At 41.4% G+C, this 17187-nt stretch overlaps 2 protein-coding genes across 2 annotated transcripts; one reads left to right on the top strand and one right to left on the bottom strand.

Moving 5' to 3' along the window:
- Positions 1-3544: 3544 nt before the first annotated feature.
- Positions 3545-10252, top strand: LOC102081075 (arrestin domain-containing protein 3-like). The gene is made up of 11 exons (XM_019366082.2): positions 3545-4059; positions 4150-4210; positions 4298-4439; positions 4563-4653; positions 5492-5751; positions 6244-8122; positions 8224-8284; positions 8390-8561; positions 8657-8744; positions 8829-9085; positions 9547-10252. Exons 1-6 carry the CDS (start codon positions 3801-3803, stop codon positions 6499-6501), a joined length of 1071 nt encoding a protein of 356 aa, XP_019221627.1. The 5' UTR covers positions 3545-3800; the 3' UTR covers positions 6502-8122; positions 8224-8284; positions 8390-8561; positions 8657-8744; positions 8829-9085; positions 9547-10252.
- Positions 10253-14941: 4689 nt separating this feature from the next.
- Positions 14942-16987, bottom strand: LOC106096593 (piggyBac transposable element-derived protein 4-like). The gene has a single exon (XM_013264603.1). The coding sequence runs from the start codon at positions 16985-16987 to the stop codon at positions 14942-14944; it is 2046 nt and encodes a 681-aa protein (XP_013120057.1).
- Between the last annotated feature and the right edge of the window lie 200 nt (positions 16988-17187).

Raw genomic sequence — 17187 nt, 5'->3', positions numbered from 1 at the left:
CCTGCCAGCCTTCCAGGCCTATCCTGCAGTGCCACCACACTATCCCGCTGCGGCTGCTGCTAGCCCTTTTGGATTCAATCCAAACCCAAAACCCTCCAGTGTGGGGTTTTGAGCCACAGCAACCAATAGCAGCTCCCCAACCGTCAGATCCCCCTCCTCCTTATGGAGCATATGCAATGTACCCTCCGTTGCCAGATTTTGTGAATAAATACTAGCAACAGGTCTGACCAGATGCTTTGCCAGGAAATGGTGTGAAAACACCGAGAAGCATACTGTGGTCATTAAGAGCCACTCTAGTGTTCGCCAAGCACTTCTGTGGCTATAGACTATACCAAATCCCTATAGTGTGTGTTTAACTGCCTCATATACGAGTATCCGCTCCTGATTGTTTCTTTTTTTTATTTTTTATTAAAAACTTCATATCTTAAGTGCCTACGTGTTCCAGAAAGATGACTCTGAATAAAAGCAGAAAATGTATAACAGTACTTATAATGGAACTGTGGTCAGTATTAGGACCCTACATTCTGTTTCTTTTAAATACTTCATTAACAACCGGAGTCGTCCCTGAATGTTTTAAATCTGCTGTGGTAGTGCCAATCTTGAAAAAGCCTGGACTGGATGTTGACTTAGTTGCAAACTACAGACCCATCTCACATTTTTCTTTTTTGTCTAAGGTCTTTGAAAAAGTTGTTTTTAAGCAGCTCACTGAGCATCTTTCAACAAACAATCTGTTTGAACCATTTCAGTCCGCTTTTAGACCAAATCACTCCACAGAAACAGCTTTAATCAAAGTGGCAAACGGTCTGTTGGTAAATGCAGAAAGTGATCGCACTTCAGTTTTAGTACTACTAGATCTAAGTGCTACATTTGACACTGTGGATCACTGTATTTTATCGGATAGGCTTGAACATTTTATTGGAGTTACAGGAAATGTTTTATCATGGCTGAGATCTTACCTGTCTGGGAGATCTCAGACTGTTAGTTTTAAAAATGATCTTTCCGAGACCTGTGGAGTGGGGCATGGGGTGCCTCAGGGCTCTGTACTTGGCCCATTGCTGTTTTCCCTGTATCTGCTGCTTCTTGGTGTTCTTTTACGTTCTTTTAATGTAACTTTTCATTGTTACGCTGACAACCTGCACCTTTACGTTCTTTTAACCATTGAAAATTGTGCTGAAATGTCTAAATTAGAATCGTGTCTATCTGCAATTAGGGGCTGGTAATCAGATAACTTCCTGCTTCTTAATACTGATAAGATAGAGTTGATGGTCACTGGACCACAAAACTTTCCATACATGTCCCAAAATTTAATCTTGAAAATTGAAGGTAAAAAACTTGGGCGTGTGGTTCGACACAGTGCTCTCCTTCGAGTCTCATGTAAGAGAGACAATAAAGACCACCTTTTATTATTTAAGGAACATAGCCAAAATCAGACAAGTTTTATCAAGCAAGACTGCAGAGGTTCTTCTCCATGCATTTGTGTCTTCACGTATCGTCTTGATGCATTCTCAATCATCCAGGAAAGCGCGGAGTCAAGGAGGCCATTTACGTGAAAAGGGAAAGACCATCTCTGAATCGAGGAGGGGGCCCAAGGGTACATCTTTCGCCATCTTACAACGCTGTGATTGCAGCCATTCCCCAACTCTCTGTGGTACTCATGGGCATTGATCAGTGTTCTTTGATCAGTGGGTTTTGGTCAGTGATTGTTAATCAATGGGCATGGGAATTTGCATAATTATGATTAAGGAACTGACCTCACAGCCCATTGTTCCTTCAGTGGGCTGGTTTCAGTCATTATGCAAATGTACTGTTTTTATAAGGTTTGGGGAAACCTGCAGTCAGCTGAGACTGAAGAAGTCACTTGGATGAGTGACGAAACGTTTCTCCCACAAAACGCTACGTCCAGATGAACAGATTCAACTTTTGGAGATCTTCACGTATCGATTATTGTAACGATCTCTTTCCTGGGTTACCAAAGAAAAGTTTTAGAGGTTTACAGATGGTGCAAAATGCAGCGGCTCGCATTTTAACTAAAACTGGAAAATTCGAGCGCATTACCCCTGTACTGAAATCCCTTCATTGGCTGTCTTGTCAGGTTCGAGCAGATTTTAAGGTCCTGCTGCTCACCTACAAAGCTTTAAATAGATTGGCACCTTCATACCTCTCTGATCTTTTGCACCTTTATGTTCCATCCCATGCTCTCCGATCCCAGGATTCTGGCCTTTTAAAAGTTCCTAGAGCAAGAAAAAAGACTATTGGAGAGTGTGCTTTTTCTTTTCGTGCACCATTTTTGTGGAACAACCTCCCTCAAGATATTAGGCAGGCATGCTCTGTGGAGGTTTTTAAAGCTAAGTTGAAGACCCACTTGTTCACCCTATCCTACATGTCTTAATTCTATGCCGTTTTTTTTATTTTATTTTTTTATCATTTCAAACTTTTATTATGTTTTTAACTTGTATTGCTATGTATCGCTTTTATTTTTTTCATCTCTTTATTTTCAAATAGCTGTACAGCACTTTGTTTAAAAGCGCTTTGTAAATAAAGTTGTTATTATTGTTATTATTATTATTACTTGTTCCTGTGATAAATGCAATGCTGTTTGACTGGTTTGTTTTCCTCCTAAAAGCCTTTCTGAAAAGTAAGGGGTAAAGTATTTTCCATTCACTGGTTAACAGCATTACAATATCAAGCCTGCAGCCATGCACTTTTTTTTTTTTTTTTTTTTGGGTGTCGGCGGGTATATCTTTGAAATATAGCTTTGTATGATAATAAACTTTTTTAACGAAATAAACCTCTTTAGGGTGGTCTTTGGATTTTTGTAATTTTTTTATGATATACCACAAAACATAACTCGACATCTTTTACTTTGAGTTAATTGCTTTCAATTCATGGTCCCATCAAAATATTGACTCCAACATTTTTTTCCTGGTATTTTTTAGGTTTTGCCAGTGTTTCCAGATTAATTTGGACTATTAAGACTGTTGAAAATTTCTCGTAAGATAGGTCATTAACACAAACTTACTTAGAACGTGTTTCCCCAGGAAAAGTTGATACCGTTCATATAATATTATTTCTAAACCTAATGTGAATATTATAGTGTTGTTAGTAATACTTTTACTGTTTTATTTAATAGTAATGTCCTCCAAACAAGAATTTGTTAATCCTTTTCGGGGAACTTCCCCCAACTTTTTGCTATCAAAATATGTGAAAACTTATCTCCCAAGCCTTGGTAATCAGGGGGCGTGAGAACAGCAGCATGCTTTCCCCCCCAAAAGTCCCTTTTGTCATCTCTCTGAAAAACAGGGTCTATGGTTAAGATTACTTCTCATCACTTCTGCTTAGGAGTTCAAAGGGTTAAACATCATGGCATGTACTCTGCATCAAGTGGAAAATTTACTGTAGGTGTGGCGAAATATATCATGTGATGCACTTAGTAAGCCAGCATGTGACAGTCACACCTACAATTAAAAATTAATAAAGGAAACAAGGTAGTATTTTTCCCTGCCCCAATATGTGGTTGTGAAGAGAGCATGCTGGTTATCCAGAGAGTGTGTGTGCTTTGACTGTCTCGAATCAGTCATAATGTAATCTCATGTTAAACCCGTTAAGTTTCCATAGCTGAAAACCTTTTAGTGGCACTGCTTTGGGCGAGTGTATGATACAAGAAAAACGGGTTTCACGACATTTTCATACTTGAAAGGAGATATAACTGGCAGAGAGCGGCTGTGCTGGGCACAACTGGCCTGAATTTTCTCTTGGTTTTTGCAACAGATTTTTTTTATCCCACTTTTTGCCATCTGAAAATGACCATTACAAGATTCTCAATCGAATACGATGCCATCAACAGCAAAAACACCTTCACGAATGGAGATATCATTAATGGAAGAATTATTGTGGAGGTGTCTGGTGAAACCAAAATCCAATCGCTGATTTTTAGAGGACAAGGAAGAGCGAAGGTATGCTGGACTGAGAATTACGGAGAGGGTGATTACCGCCATTACTGGGCTACTGAGACATATTATGACATCAAACAACATGTCTTGAGAAAATCAAGAAACGATGGTGATGTATTGAATTAACACAGTTGCTGACATGTGATACACTGTTCCTTGTTTAACACACTGTTCAAAACAACACCTACTTCTTTTCCAGGCACTGAAGTCATTGAAAAAGGAATGCACGTGTTTCCTTTTTCGTTCAGGATTCCTGATGGGTACCTCTTCTTTTCCTCATCTGATGTTTAGATTTCCATTATGCTTCTTTGTGTGTCATTTGAATGTTTTTGTATTGTATTTTACAGAATACTGCCATCAACCTATAAAGGAGCCCATGGAAAAATTGTTCATAAGGTGAAAGCAGAGCTCACACAATCAATTACAAGAAAAACTAAGGCCCACTTCACTTTTGTGTCCAAGGCAGACTTGGGTATTCCTGGACTTCTGGTAAGAAATCATTAATCCTAAAAAAAAAAAAAAGAGCAACAATTAAATTTCATAATTGATAGTGTTCAGCAGAAGAGATCATTACCTTTAAGCACTTTTATAACGTGGGGGTCTGCTTTTTAGGAACCTCAGTATACTTGTAAGGATAAATCTGTTTTGGGCTCTGGAAAGGTTTCAGTAGATGTCCATACCACTCAGATGGGATACATGCAAGGTAATTATCTTTACTTGGCTTACTGCCTTTCAGTATTCAGTTTCTGTCCTCTCCCTTATTTTTATTTTTTATTTTTTGGAAAGTGACTATAAGTTTGGTTGAGTCAAGAGCTTTTTACTCCTTAGACTCCTTCCCTTTGGAAACATCATTTAAAAGTACTGCTTCATCCCAGCTCCCAGCTACTTAAAGTGCTTGTAAACAGGAAACCAGTGTGCATGATTCAGTGAGGGGTGTTTCTGTGGAACTGATCCTTTGATTATTGAAAACAACTTAAAGCTGATTAAGTACTAAGTTAAAAGTTGTTGTTGTTGTTGTTGTTTTAGCTTGTTCTGTTTTGTTTTTATGAGTAGGAACTGAGCTGTATGTAACTATATGATGCTGACATGCTGTTTTTGGCAACAGTGGAATAGCTACATTTGGCCAGCTAAGTTATCAACCACTGTACACTAGACTTACAAGGAAGGTAAAGACAAAAAGTTGATGATGTATTGTTTTAATAATCATTTAAGATAGAAAAAAGGTTGCATTTGGCGCCTTTTGTGCCAGGAACATTAAGTCATTAAGTCAAACATTGTGTCATACGAATTTGGATGAAAATGGCATAATGGCTGTGTTACACTGAGATGGATTTTGTTTTATGTAGTTTTATGTTGTTGCTTTTTTGGGAGGATGACTCTTGATGGTATTTTCCCAGGTAAATTGGCCTCTGGATCACCCGACTTTAGCCAACTGCATAAATGCATCCTGAACTCCTGTAGAGAGATATTATATAGATGTAAGGAAATGTCTTTCTGTGCTTGGCAGTGATTTATACAGGATAACTTTCTGTACTTTACAGGCGAAGCTCTCGTGGTCACAGTTGAAATCAACAACAACTCGAGTCGCACAGTGAAGCCCAAATTCAAACTGTATCAGAAACACAGTTTCTTCGCCCAGGGCAACAGGACAGTTTACACACACGGCATCCTTAAGGATAAGGCTGAGGCTGTTGAAGCATCTTCTGGCAGAAAAACTGTGACCAAGGTGATCACCATCCCTAGAGACCTACCCCCCTCCATCTTGAACAGCCACATCATCAACCTGGAGTACATGCTGAAGGTAAACAACTTGTAGAGCTTTCCTTTTGTTTGTGTACTTGAGTACTGTTTAAGTAATATAACTAATGGTAGGAAGCTTGGATGGCTTGTCTTTGTTTTATTTTGGTTGTTTTATTTGGGCTGCTAGTTGGTAAGTGGCACCTCTTTTCTGTCACAGGTAACTGTAACAAATAATTTTTTGAAAACTGCTTTTCTTCTCTTTAACGTTGACAAAAGGAAATACAAAAAAGGATGTAAGTACTCAAAGGAACTAAAGTACTTCCATATAAAGGAAGAAAAGCACTCATTAAGAGGCAAGCGCAAACACTAATGGAAAAAAACAAAGAGTGAGAAGCTTGGATTAAAGCACGGGAGCCCTCTAGTGACAAAACAGGGCAACAACAAAGGCCTGCTGATATAAATACTTCCTAATCATGCGAATCAACATCTACATTCACTGAAACAAACCAACAAAGCTAAACAATACTGTTCGTGTGTTCTTTTGTTTCCACAGGTCCAACTGAAAATCAAATGTTCCATTGATCCAAAGCTCAAACTTCCTATAGTTATCATGCCTGCAGTTGTGAAACAACCACATGCTTCTGCTGGCATTGGATTTGACACTTTTAGGAACCCAGAAAATCCAGCCTGGGGAACTGCACCCCAGCAAACACCACCCCAGTGTGGAGATCTTCCACCTCCCTATGGAGCACATGCGACGTACCCCACTATCACTCTCAATGATGATGGCATTGAGATGTTTACTTTTTGAACTGTGTGGATCAAAGTGTAGGGAGTACCTTCTAACAGACCCATTAAGATACATTATATTTTCAGTGAGGAGCTTGTTTCAACAGCAGAAAAGACCCCACTATTTCAGACAGTCCTTGGGACCCTCATGGTTCAAAAAGTATTTTGACCAGAGTTACAGTCTTGGAAAATTATGTATGATTAGAAGTGAAACCATTTACCTGTCTGTGGAGAATTCGCCCACATTTCAACTGATCTAACGTAATCTACTGTCTCTGTGTTTAGTCTGTGTAGATTATCTCCCTACTAAAACCGCAGTTAGTATTAAAATAAAACCCACAAAACACTTAAAGATTTAAAACTCTTTTACCTGGTATGTCACTCACTCGCTGACACACACACACACACACACACACACACTGAAAATATTCCGTTTTTTCATTTGAGATTCTTGAGTTTAGACATTTAAAATAGATATTCCAAGTCTTCCTGTGATTTAAAGAATATGAACATTCAATATTAATTCAGATGTGTGCTAGTTTCTTTTGTCATTAGACAGTTTTTCTTATGTACATTTTCAAGATGTTGAGCTAGTTTTCAAGTTCTTCTGTGTGAATTTCAGTTCTGCATTTTGGCTGTCAGGTGAATGATTCAGTGTATTTCAGCACTTTTTAACTAAACTGATTCACACAAAGTTGTGCTAAAACCTTTAATTATTCATTTTTTAAGTTTTATTGCTTAAACACTGTATATCAAATGCAGTATGACACACTAAACAAGTTGGATTGGTCTCTGTTTTTAGACTTTCACTCTCTAACACCTAATTCAAAACAAAGTTTCCATCTTATGTACCTTTTATGGTTAGGATAAGATTAAATTAATTTTATTGTGACATTTTTTCAGTATTCAAACACATTCAAAATCTTTCACTTTTAACATCATATTAGAACATTAAAAACAACAGTCGTTTGATAAAAATCAACACAAAAGTGACATCATGTTGCCCTCAAAAATCTGTTGTTTGAATTTTCTACACCAATTTTTCATCACTTAGCTTGATCATTAAGTAATACAATACGATACCATTACCAGTGACACAGGAGACATTCATTTAGCTTGCAAGGCTTCTGGCTAGAGTTACCTTTGTGAAAGCAACACCTGCAGGCTTGATCACATGATACTGTGTGACGCAGATACAGCTTCTGACGAAGGTCCACTGCCCCACTGAATACGCCTGCCTTACTGGCATCCTTATTCGTCAAAGAAAGACTCCATCTCAGCGGATCAAGTCAAACCTGCTTGCAGTAAATTGTTGGGATTTAATTTCAACTAAAAGAGGATTCTCTCACTTTCACTCCATAAGAAGACCGTTTGATATATCCTTCTAATGACCGTCAAGCATCTCTTTGTGGAATTCAACAAGGTGAACGAACAAGGCACCTTCTCCTCCGGGGACATCCTCTCTGGAAATGTGATAGTGGTGACCAGCAAGGAAATCAAAGTGCAGTGTTTTTTGGTCAAAGCCAAAGGGAAGGCTAAGGTAACTTGGCATGAAAAAGAAGGAGATGATATTGTGGCCCACAGCAACAAGAAGAAATACTTTTATTTTGAACACATTATTCTTCAAGATAAAAAGGGAGATGGTTAGTATTGTCCCAGTAAAGTTTCTGAGCTGATAGATATATAATTGCTGTTATAAATACTGACGAACATGCAGGTAACATCAAGTGTTTCTTTTTCTAAGGTTCAGTAATCATCAGCCCTGGGAGGAATGTGTATTCATTCAACTTTGTAATTCCAGATGTGTATGTGTTCCCCTCTAACATGATCTCTTTATAATAAATCCATATAATGTAAACACTTTCTTTCCATCTGTTGGAATAAAATCATTTCCCTCTGGGGTATTTCAGAGACATGCCTTCATCTTATGAAGGGAAATGGGGCAGGATCACATACAGTTTGCGAGCACAGCTTACTCAGTCGATTTGGCTCGTACACAAAACCAAGACTGAGTTTCCTTTTCGGACCAAGTCTGAGTTCCCCTTTGCCTCCAAATCAGAAATGATTATCACTGGACTTCAGGTAAAAAAAAACAACAACTTTTTTTTTGACTGAGCTTAACTTCAGCTCTCCTAAATGTGTAATGATTTCATTGCCTTTTTTTTTTATTATACTAGGAGCAACAACTTGCAACTAGGATTTCATTTTATGGCTCTGGAAAGGTGACTATGAATGTTACCTCAGAAAAAATGGGATTAAAGCAAGGTAAACTTATGTCTCACAGAATATATTTTTTTAATTTTGTTAACTGAGACATAAATAATGTGGGTTTTTTCTAAACATACACAGGTGAGGCAATGAGAGTCTCTGTGGAAGTGCTCAATGATTCAGCACATGCGGTAATACCCAAATTCTACCTGTGTGAGAAGCAGACCTTTGTTGCTCAGTCAAAGAGGAAAGTGCACACAAATGACATCCTGTTTGGGACAGGAGAGCCTGTTCCGGCTGAAACCAGTCAGACCACCACCAAAGTTCTTAGTATCCCTCCGCAGCTCCCTCCTACCTTCTTCAACTGCTGCATGATGAAGCTGGAGTACAGACTCAAGGTACAGACTGTGCTTAAAGACACAGTATAATGATATGGCCTTACACCAGGTTACATAATAACAATACCTTATTTTAGGATGAAACAGTGTAACATTGAGACAATAAGTCAAATGAGATCTGAGGTTTTTTGAGATACATTTGCACGGTGATAACAGCACCGCACAGTGGCTGCATGCTGGGGACAGGAAGTGTGAGAGGGAGGAAAGGGGAGATTTCCTCATGGCTTGTCCATACACTGATGAGACCACATGAAGCGTCACATAGCAGTCCAACCTGTTCCATGCCATCCGCTCGAACAGATTTAAGCCAGTGCTTTCAGTAAACACTGGTCCTGTGGTGGAGACACAGAGTGCACTATACAATCAAGTCTGCAGAAGAAGTAGATTTTGATTAAAGGCAAAATAAGAAACAACTTTAAAAGAATGTAAGTAATCAAAGTATTTTTATTTTATTTGTACAGGTTACCCTTGATGTCCCTCTGTCAAGAGAGCCTGTAATCAAACTCCCTCTGGTCATCCTGCTGGGTTTACCAAAACCACATGAGAAAAAGACGAAAAAGGGATCCATCTGGTTTAGAAAGCTTCCTGGTTAGAAGGATGTGTTAGATCACCAGGAAGTGGCTTGCATGTTCTTTGAAATGAATATCAGGACTGAAAATAAAAACATGAGTAACTCTGCTCCTCAACACTGTGTTTAAATAAGTGGATGTTTGAACTACCTCAAGGGGGCAACTTCCCAAATGTCCACTAGGTGGAGATGTGGGCCACATCAGTTGATCAATTTGAGGCTTTTTCACATTTTTCTCTACAAAAATCTAAACGAGAGAGTGTGTATTCTTCAACACTGTATCCCACAACCAAAGAAAGTAATGCAGGTATCAAACCATAAGAGGCTGATCAATCTTACACATTTCACAACTTAATGCCTTTAAAACCACACTCAAATGTCAAAAACTCAATACACCCCTGTGCACTTTTATATTCATTACTGATGAACAGTGTAACTGAACCTTCACCAGAGGCCAAAAATGTTTAGTGACTGAAATAAGAGTGCCTTTGTTCCATGGTTGTAGTTAAGATTTCCTGGATTTGGGTTTTAATATTTCCTCCTGTCCTACTGAACAGCACCTGTCAGATCACGCATCAGCACCAGGAACTACTTCCTCTAGAATTAATCAGATTATTTGCTTGAAGGAAAAATATGACTAGCAAAATCTAAAATAAATAAATACATAAAATAATAATCACAAGATAGATTTAAAAATCTAGATGAAAATTTTAAAAATACTTAATTTAAAATCTATTTTATTAATAACTGCATTTATTTTGATGAAAAAACTCATTCTTGGAAAATGAAAACCATAACTGATCAGTAGGAATTAGAGATTTTTATTTATTTATAGTAAGATTAATTTAGAGGGAAATGTGTCTTTGACTACACACAGTTAGCTCCACATTTTTTTGATTTGTAATTTTCATTAGGCAGTTAGGTCCATAAGTTTATGAACAAAGCCGGATGTTTATTAAATATACCTCTGTACACCATCACGGGGGATTTTAAATCAAACAATCAAGATCTGACTGAAGTGCAGACTTTCATTCAAGTTGTTTAACAAAGCCCTCGTTTTTTTAGTAACTGGACAGACTGAGATAATATTAATTAACAGGATTATTTTTAATGCTTGTTTTAAATCCTGTGCATTCAGTGACAGCCTTGACATCCACCGTTAGGCCTTTACTGCAGACGCCGGCAGCTGCTGCTTGTCTGTGGATCTCTCTGCTTACAGTTTTGTCTTCAGTAAATGAAAAGCTGCTTTATTGGGTTGGGATCAGGTGACTGACTTGACCTTTGAGGGATATCCCATTTCTTTGCCTCGAGAAGCTCGTGGGTTGCTTTTGCATATGCTCTGGGTCACGAGAGTATAGCCCTGCTACTTTCATCAGCAGTCACATCATCAGTAAACGCTAGCTGGCATTGGCAGCTATACACTCCCACGCCTCCACCATGTTCAAGCATGATGTGGTGTGCTTTAGGTCATGAGCTGAGCTCCTTTCCTCTTTTCTCTTCCCATCATTCTGGTAGAAGATCATTTTGATTTAATCTGTTTTAGGTTATTTTAGATGTTTTCTGTCTAATCTGGCCTTTCTGTTACTGAGTGTAACTAGTGGTGAGTATTATGCTGTAAACCCTCTGAATTTACATTCATTAAGGTGTCTCTTGATTGTAGACTTTGGCTCTGCATTTTGATAGATGTTGTGAAGGGTTTCTTTGTTTTTTTTTTACAGCAGCCCTGAAAGGTCAAATGCACTCGAACTTAAGAAAACGCCAGCAAATAGTACTATGATGCTATAGCACACAAAACACAAGGACAGGGCCAATGAAAAAAATTCTGTTATCATCCACTTAGGTGTTTTCTGTGCATTTGTCCCCTCCTAAAGTTTTTGTTGTCACTCTGATGGATTTATTTTCAGCCTAAAAATGGCCATCTTTACTTTCATTGACATTTCTTAGACCTCATATTGAAAATTATAAAATTTACTGTGGTTGTTTAATTTAACTTAAGGCACTAACTGGCCATAAATCCAGATGTCAGGCAATTGTTCAATTACTTTTGAGCCTCTGAAAATGGAAAATGATGCAAAACCCCCCAAGACGGCGCTGGCATGGCTGGCAGCCTTAATCCAATTTCCCTCGGGATGAATAAAGTATGATCAATCAATCAAAACAAAACGAAAAAGCCTGTAACTCCTGGACAGTTAGTGCAATACTTCTGTTACACCACTTGAATTAAATTCTGCACCTCAGTCAGATCTTGATTTTAAAAAGAGTCACAATTCAAAAAAGTTGGTAACTGCTGCTTTAAATACTAATCATATGTTGTATTATCAACATACAATCTTTGTTAGGCAACAGGCCACTACACCCATCCAATCAAAAAGAACAAACTTCACATATCTCTGTGCATAATTGTGAAGGACAAAGTACCATTAAATGGACATACATTGTAAGTTAAGTACCTAACCACAGTTCTTGTACAGTAGAGTAAGTTTTATAGATTCTTCCTGACATAGTGGTATAAAATAATCCGAATTTTGATCTGGTCTAAACTAGTCCTTTAAAACAAACAGAGTAAACCTTCTCTTATATGAGAAACTGCTTAATTACATAATTCCTTATCTCAAAATCTCCCTCAGTCTTGTGTGGAACATTTACAGAGCGCAGCAGCGGCGAGACACAGTGACTCAGAAGGAGCTGAGAATCAGATGGTAAGGGTTTCTCAAGCTCGTCGTTGTCCGTGGACTCGTTTTGCAACAGAGGAAAGTATTTAACAAAGGCACATTCATGATTCTAACAGAACATGTGTTACCCAACCAGCGGTTCTTAAGTGAAACCAGGCCCATGTTCCTGACAGAGACTCAGACATCTTTCCTTGCCTAGGAAGGAACAACATGTTGAGAGCTGAGCATTTTATGGTTGAGATTCATCCTAGAAACATCAGATCTGACTATTGCGGGACCACATACAGCACACCCACCTACCCACAGGGAGAGAAAGAGAGGTAGTGGGAGAGAGAGAGCAGTGTCTGGTTCTGACTCAGCACAAACAGGGCTTCACGATTTCACAGTCAGCCCACAAAACAGAGGAAAAAAAAATGACAGAAAAGATCTCAGCATTAATAATACAAAAACACGAGCGTGACCTGCACTGATTCTAATGTTCTGGCCTGCCTGCCCACCGCACTGCTATTTTTGTAATTGGAAAATTAAAAATCATATTTCAACCCACATCTGTTGCAGCTGACTTGTCAGCGTGTGTGACTTGAGTGTGTTGGGAAGTCTATTAACATTTGAGTGGAAACATAAAATGCAACATGTCACAAATGGCTTTTAGTATATCAATTATTGTAAGTAACTGTAATACTTTGACAGTACAATGACTATGTGGGCACAGGAAGACTGGCAACAGTTGACGTATGTCAACGCAAGCTGGAAAGAAGGAGGAAATTACAGGATCTAAATGGTTTACAGTTGAATACAATAGAAATCTGGAGTGTGGTGAAACACAGACAAATCAAGCTAATTCTGCCTCCCCCGCCTGCATGGAGATATCTGCAAAAAGCAGCAGCAGTGTAGGCCATGTTCTTCAGTAAACCAGCATACAAGCTGTCAGTATGGTTGGGAATGATGAAGTGCAGTGTGTGACAGATTCCTCTAATTCCGGGAACACCTGCATGAAGGCGTCTCTATAGGGCAGCAGTTTGGTTCAGTTTTTTGGCTGCAGTCATGGTCTTGGCTGCTCTGTAGCAGAGCCTGCCTGGTAACCAGTCTGGCTCCATGTACAGTGCAGGCTTGTCAGCCAGCCAGCTCTCTACACACACGCACACACGCACACACACACACACACACATACACAGGCAGACACTCAACACGCGCCGCAGCCTTTCCTGGGTTTTGGAGACAGGGTAGAGGGAGGTGTGGCCTGTGGCACCTCCCACCTCCGTAGCCAGAGCGAGTACCATGACAACCATGTGAGCCTGCCGGCGACTCCCTGTCTTCATCGGCCACGGTTGCCATGGCAACTCCCCATGGGGCTCCCGCAGATCAGCGGGATGGGCGTCCAGTTGACTAACCCTCTCCCAGCTGGGGAACGGCTGAGGGAGTGCGAGAGAGAAAGAGAGAGAGAGGAGTGAAGAGGAAGGGAGGGTGCATGAATGTGTAGGATGGCACAGCAGAGCCTGGGGAGAGAGAGAGAGAGAGAAAGGAAGGAGAGAGACTTCAGAAGGAGAGACACAGGAGACGGGGAGTCTGACCTGCTCAAGCGGCCTATTTCTGCCTACGTACAGGCTTTTAGCTTGCCAGCAGACAGCAAAGTGTGCAGAAAATCTTTGGCGTAAATACATATTAAATCTAAATATTTCTCAATCTAACCGGCCCCGCTTCTTCGGGAGCAGATTTGATTTTGCGCACACTCATTTCACTAATTGTGCACAAGCTGTTTTACACGATTCAAGCTCTAATCGATCCATCAACAAAGCTTCTGTAGAAATGTGCGTCTCCACTGCCTTTCTTCCATTTTCCATTCGTGTCAGTGACAAGTACCACTTTTTGGGTTTGGACTGAGTGTAATAGGGCCACAGATGGCTCTGTGTCTCTAGTGTGGTTGGAGAAAGAAATGGCATCACTGGGTCCATTGGCTGGAGACTACTGAGGGGCTTTTTCTACTCTCTAATTGCTCCAAGCTGCGTCCCCTTGAACGGCCAGAGACACACACAGATTTTCATGAGTGAAGGAAGAGGGGGCAACCAAAGCTGAACCTGTTTTTAAAGGCGCGCACGTTCATTAAAGCTCACATTTCACTGTTTCTCCTTAGAATATGAATAATGCTTTCAGGGCCACAGGAACAAAGAAGTGCGTTTGTTAAGTGCATTAAAATGAAGTTTTTATTTTGGAAAAGGAGAAAGATAAACTTCCCACTGTAAACATTTTCTGATCTTTTTTTCTGTAAGTGCAGAAAAGTTTGATTTCTTCTTCTTCTTTTTTATATAAAATCCTTAACATATTTTAAATGTATAAAAAAGTGACACAAGGCAATCTGTCAGTGTTACAGAAGGCAAGTTGCCAAAACATTCTATACTAATTCAAATAATCTACAGTTTCTCTGATTATTTTTCTCTATTATACGTGCAATAATACTCCTAAAACTAAAACTAGCTCTACATAAAGTGTGACTATATTGTGCACTTGTAGTGGTAACCTTTGGAATTACAAATTGTTTTTACTGTTCTAAAAAAATCCCTTGACACAAGTTGTTTGATTACACAAAGGATATAAAAACAAAACAAAAACAGTTCATTTCTATTTATGAAACTCAGAGAAGCACCCTCCCCTGCATAGGTGGACATTGCATATCTTGCAGCCGAACACGCTTTCATGTCGCAGTCCCTTGTTGGTGCAGTTCCTGCAGCGGCGCGAGCGCTCTGACATGCGCTCTAGGCGATGTCCATACTCTATGGGTGAATCTGCGTGTCTCTTGCGTGCTGCCCGTTCCATGCCCCTCGCCCCTTGGTAGTCTCCAATCAGCTGCTGCGCCAGCCGAACGCGGAAGTGACGTTGGGTGAACTGCTTGCCGTTGAAGCCCGCTGGTGGAGCACCCCCCCGGCTCTCCCTCAGGATGATGTATGCGTTGACGATGCAAAGGTTGACATAGAACCACAGGAAGTAGCGCCACCACTTCTTGCACGGCCTGCCAACCTGGTAGCACTCCCTCAGCTGGTCGCACAGGTCCACGCCCCTCATGTTCTCCTGGTACAAGAGCAAGGGCAGAGGTCGGGGCACGCCAAAAGACAAACCTGAGCTGTCCATGCTGTCATTCTCACCCTCCCCGTCCGCCTCGTGCTGCTGCCGGCCTGGACTGATGCCCACAATTCCTGGAGCGGAGTTGGTGGACAGGCAGCTGACCACCTTGGCATCCCTTGTCACGGTAGCAACCAGGTTGCCACGCTGGCATTGGTAGAATTCGCCCTGGGACAGCTTTCCGACGTTTCGTGGGCGGAGGACCTCTGGGTAACCTTTGCGCCCAGGCTGAGTGGGCCCACAGGCGTACAGCCCGTCTCTCAGCAGCCTCTGGAGGAGGGGCACCGAGGTGAAGAAGCTGTCCATGAAGAGATGGTGGTACTGACCCTCCAGGCCGCGCACTAAAGAGGTTACCACTCTGTAACCGAGGCAGGCTGCTGCCTCGTCTTCACTGGGCCGGCCTACGTAGATCTTGGCTCGATGACAGTAGCCTGAGCGAGAATCACACAGCATCCACACTGTCAGCCCCTTCCTGAGGGGCTTGGAGGACATGTACTGGGTGGGGGAGAAACGTCCCTTGGTGACAATGGCACACTTGTCTATGGTCAAACAGCGATTGGGCACGTACGCGTCCCACATGGTGTTTTCCACCACATCAAGGAGAGGCCTGATTTTGAAGAGGCCATCATATCCACGCTCCCCACGCACGGGCTCTGATTCACGGTCGCACAGCTGGAGATACTGGGTGAGTTTCTCAAAGCGCCTCGCCGTCATTGTCTTTTTAAAGCCCGCATTGCCGATGAAAATATCACTGGCCCAGTACATGCCGGTGTCTGGGAGCTGATTGATGCCCATAAGAATATTCAGCCCCACATAAGCTTTCATCTCTCTAACATCAGTTGGGTGCCAGTGGGGGTCTGATTTTCCGCTCCTCCTTTGCCGATAGAGGGCGTAATTGTTTGTTTGTTCTACCATGTGTTCAAAAAGAGAATCTGGGAAGAGTATCCGGAAATAGTCACGGGTGTCAGCATCGTCCCCCAGCGAGTGCTGAGGGCCACTGACAGCGGAGAAGGGCTCGATTGAAATTACCTGGTCAGGCTCGCCCCAGAAGTCGGGAGAAGTGCAGTCTTCATCCAAGTCATCTTCAAAGCTGAAAAAACTCCTGCGCTCCTCCTCCTCCTCCAAATCGGAGAAATCAATATCCGAATCGTTCGAGGTGGTGTCAGAGCAGTTAGTGGAGGTAGAATAATAGCAGTCCTCTGCATACTCCTCCTCGTCGTGCTTGAGCCCATTGCTGCCAGTGACTAAAATTATGTTGCAGCCTCCTCCTGCGATGAAGCTGGCCGCGTCTGCAGTCTCCGCCGCCGCGGCTGCTGCTGTGCTCGTGAATCCATTCTCCCCCTCGCCGCCGCCGTCCTCCTCCTCCTCTTCCTCCCGCAGTTCGTCTTCCTCGTCCGAGTCTGGCTTTCTGTACGGAATCTCAAACCACTTCACATCGGCCGAAAGGTTAAGCGGAGAGTCTTGGCTGTCGCACGCCGCTGTACTTTCTGTGTCCGCGCTAGTTTCCAAAATAGTAAAAAGCTCTCTCCCTTTTCTTGCCGTCGCCATGTCGGGGTATTAAAGTGCCCCTGCATGAGTCTTTTTATGTAGATTTTTTCACCGTGGAAAGATATTCGCGCAAACCGGCCATCCGAAATGAACTGATGTGCACTTAACAGCAGCCTCTTCCCTCAAAAAACTTGCCAGCGGTGGACCTATGCGGCGTCTATAAGCTTGATTCTCATTGTTTCCGCTCCTGGTTTTTCTGG

This window comes from Oreochromis niloticus, linkage group LG12 (assembly GCF_001858045.2).
Source record: "Oreochromis niloticus isolate F11D_XX linkage group LG12, O_niloticus_UMD_NMBU, whole genome shotgun sequence".
NCBI classification, from domain to species: Eukaryota; Metazoa; Chordata; class Actinopteri; order Cichliformes; family Cichlidae; genus Oreochromis; species Oreochromis niloticus.
The sequence above is the reverse complement of the archived record's forward strand: the minus strand, read 5'-3'. Positions and strand labels throughout refer to the sequence as shown.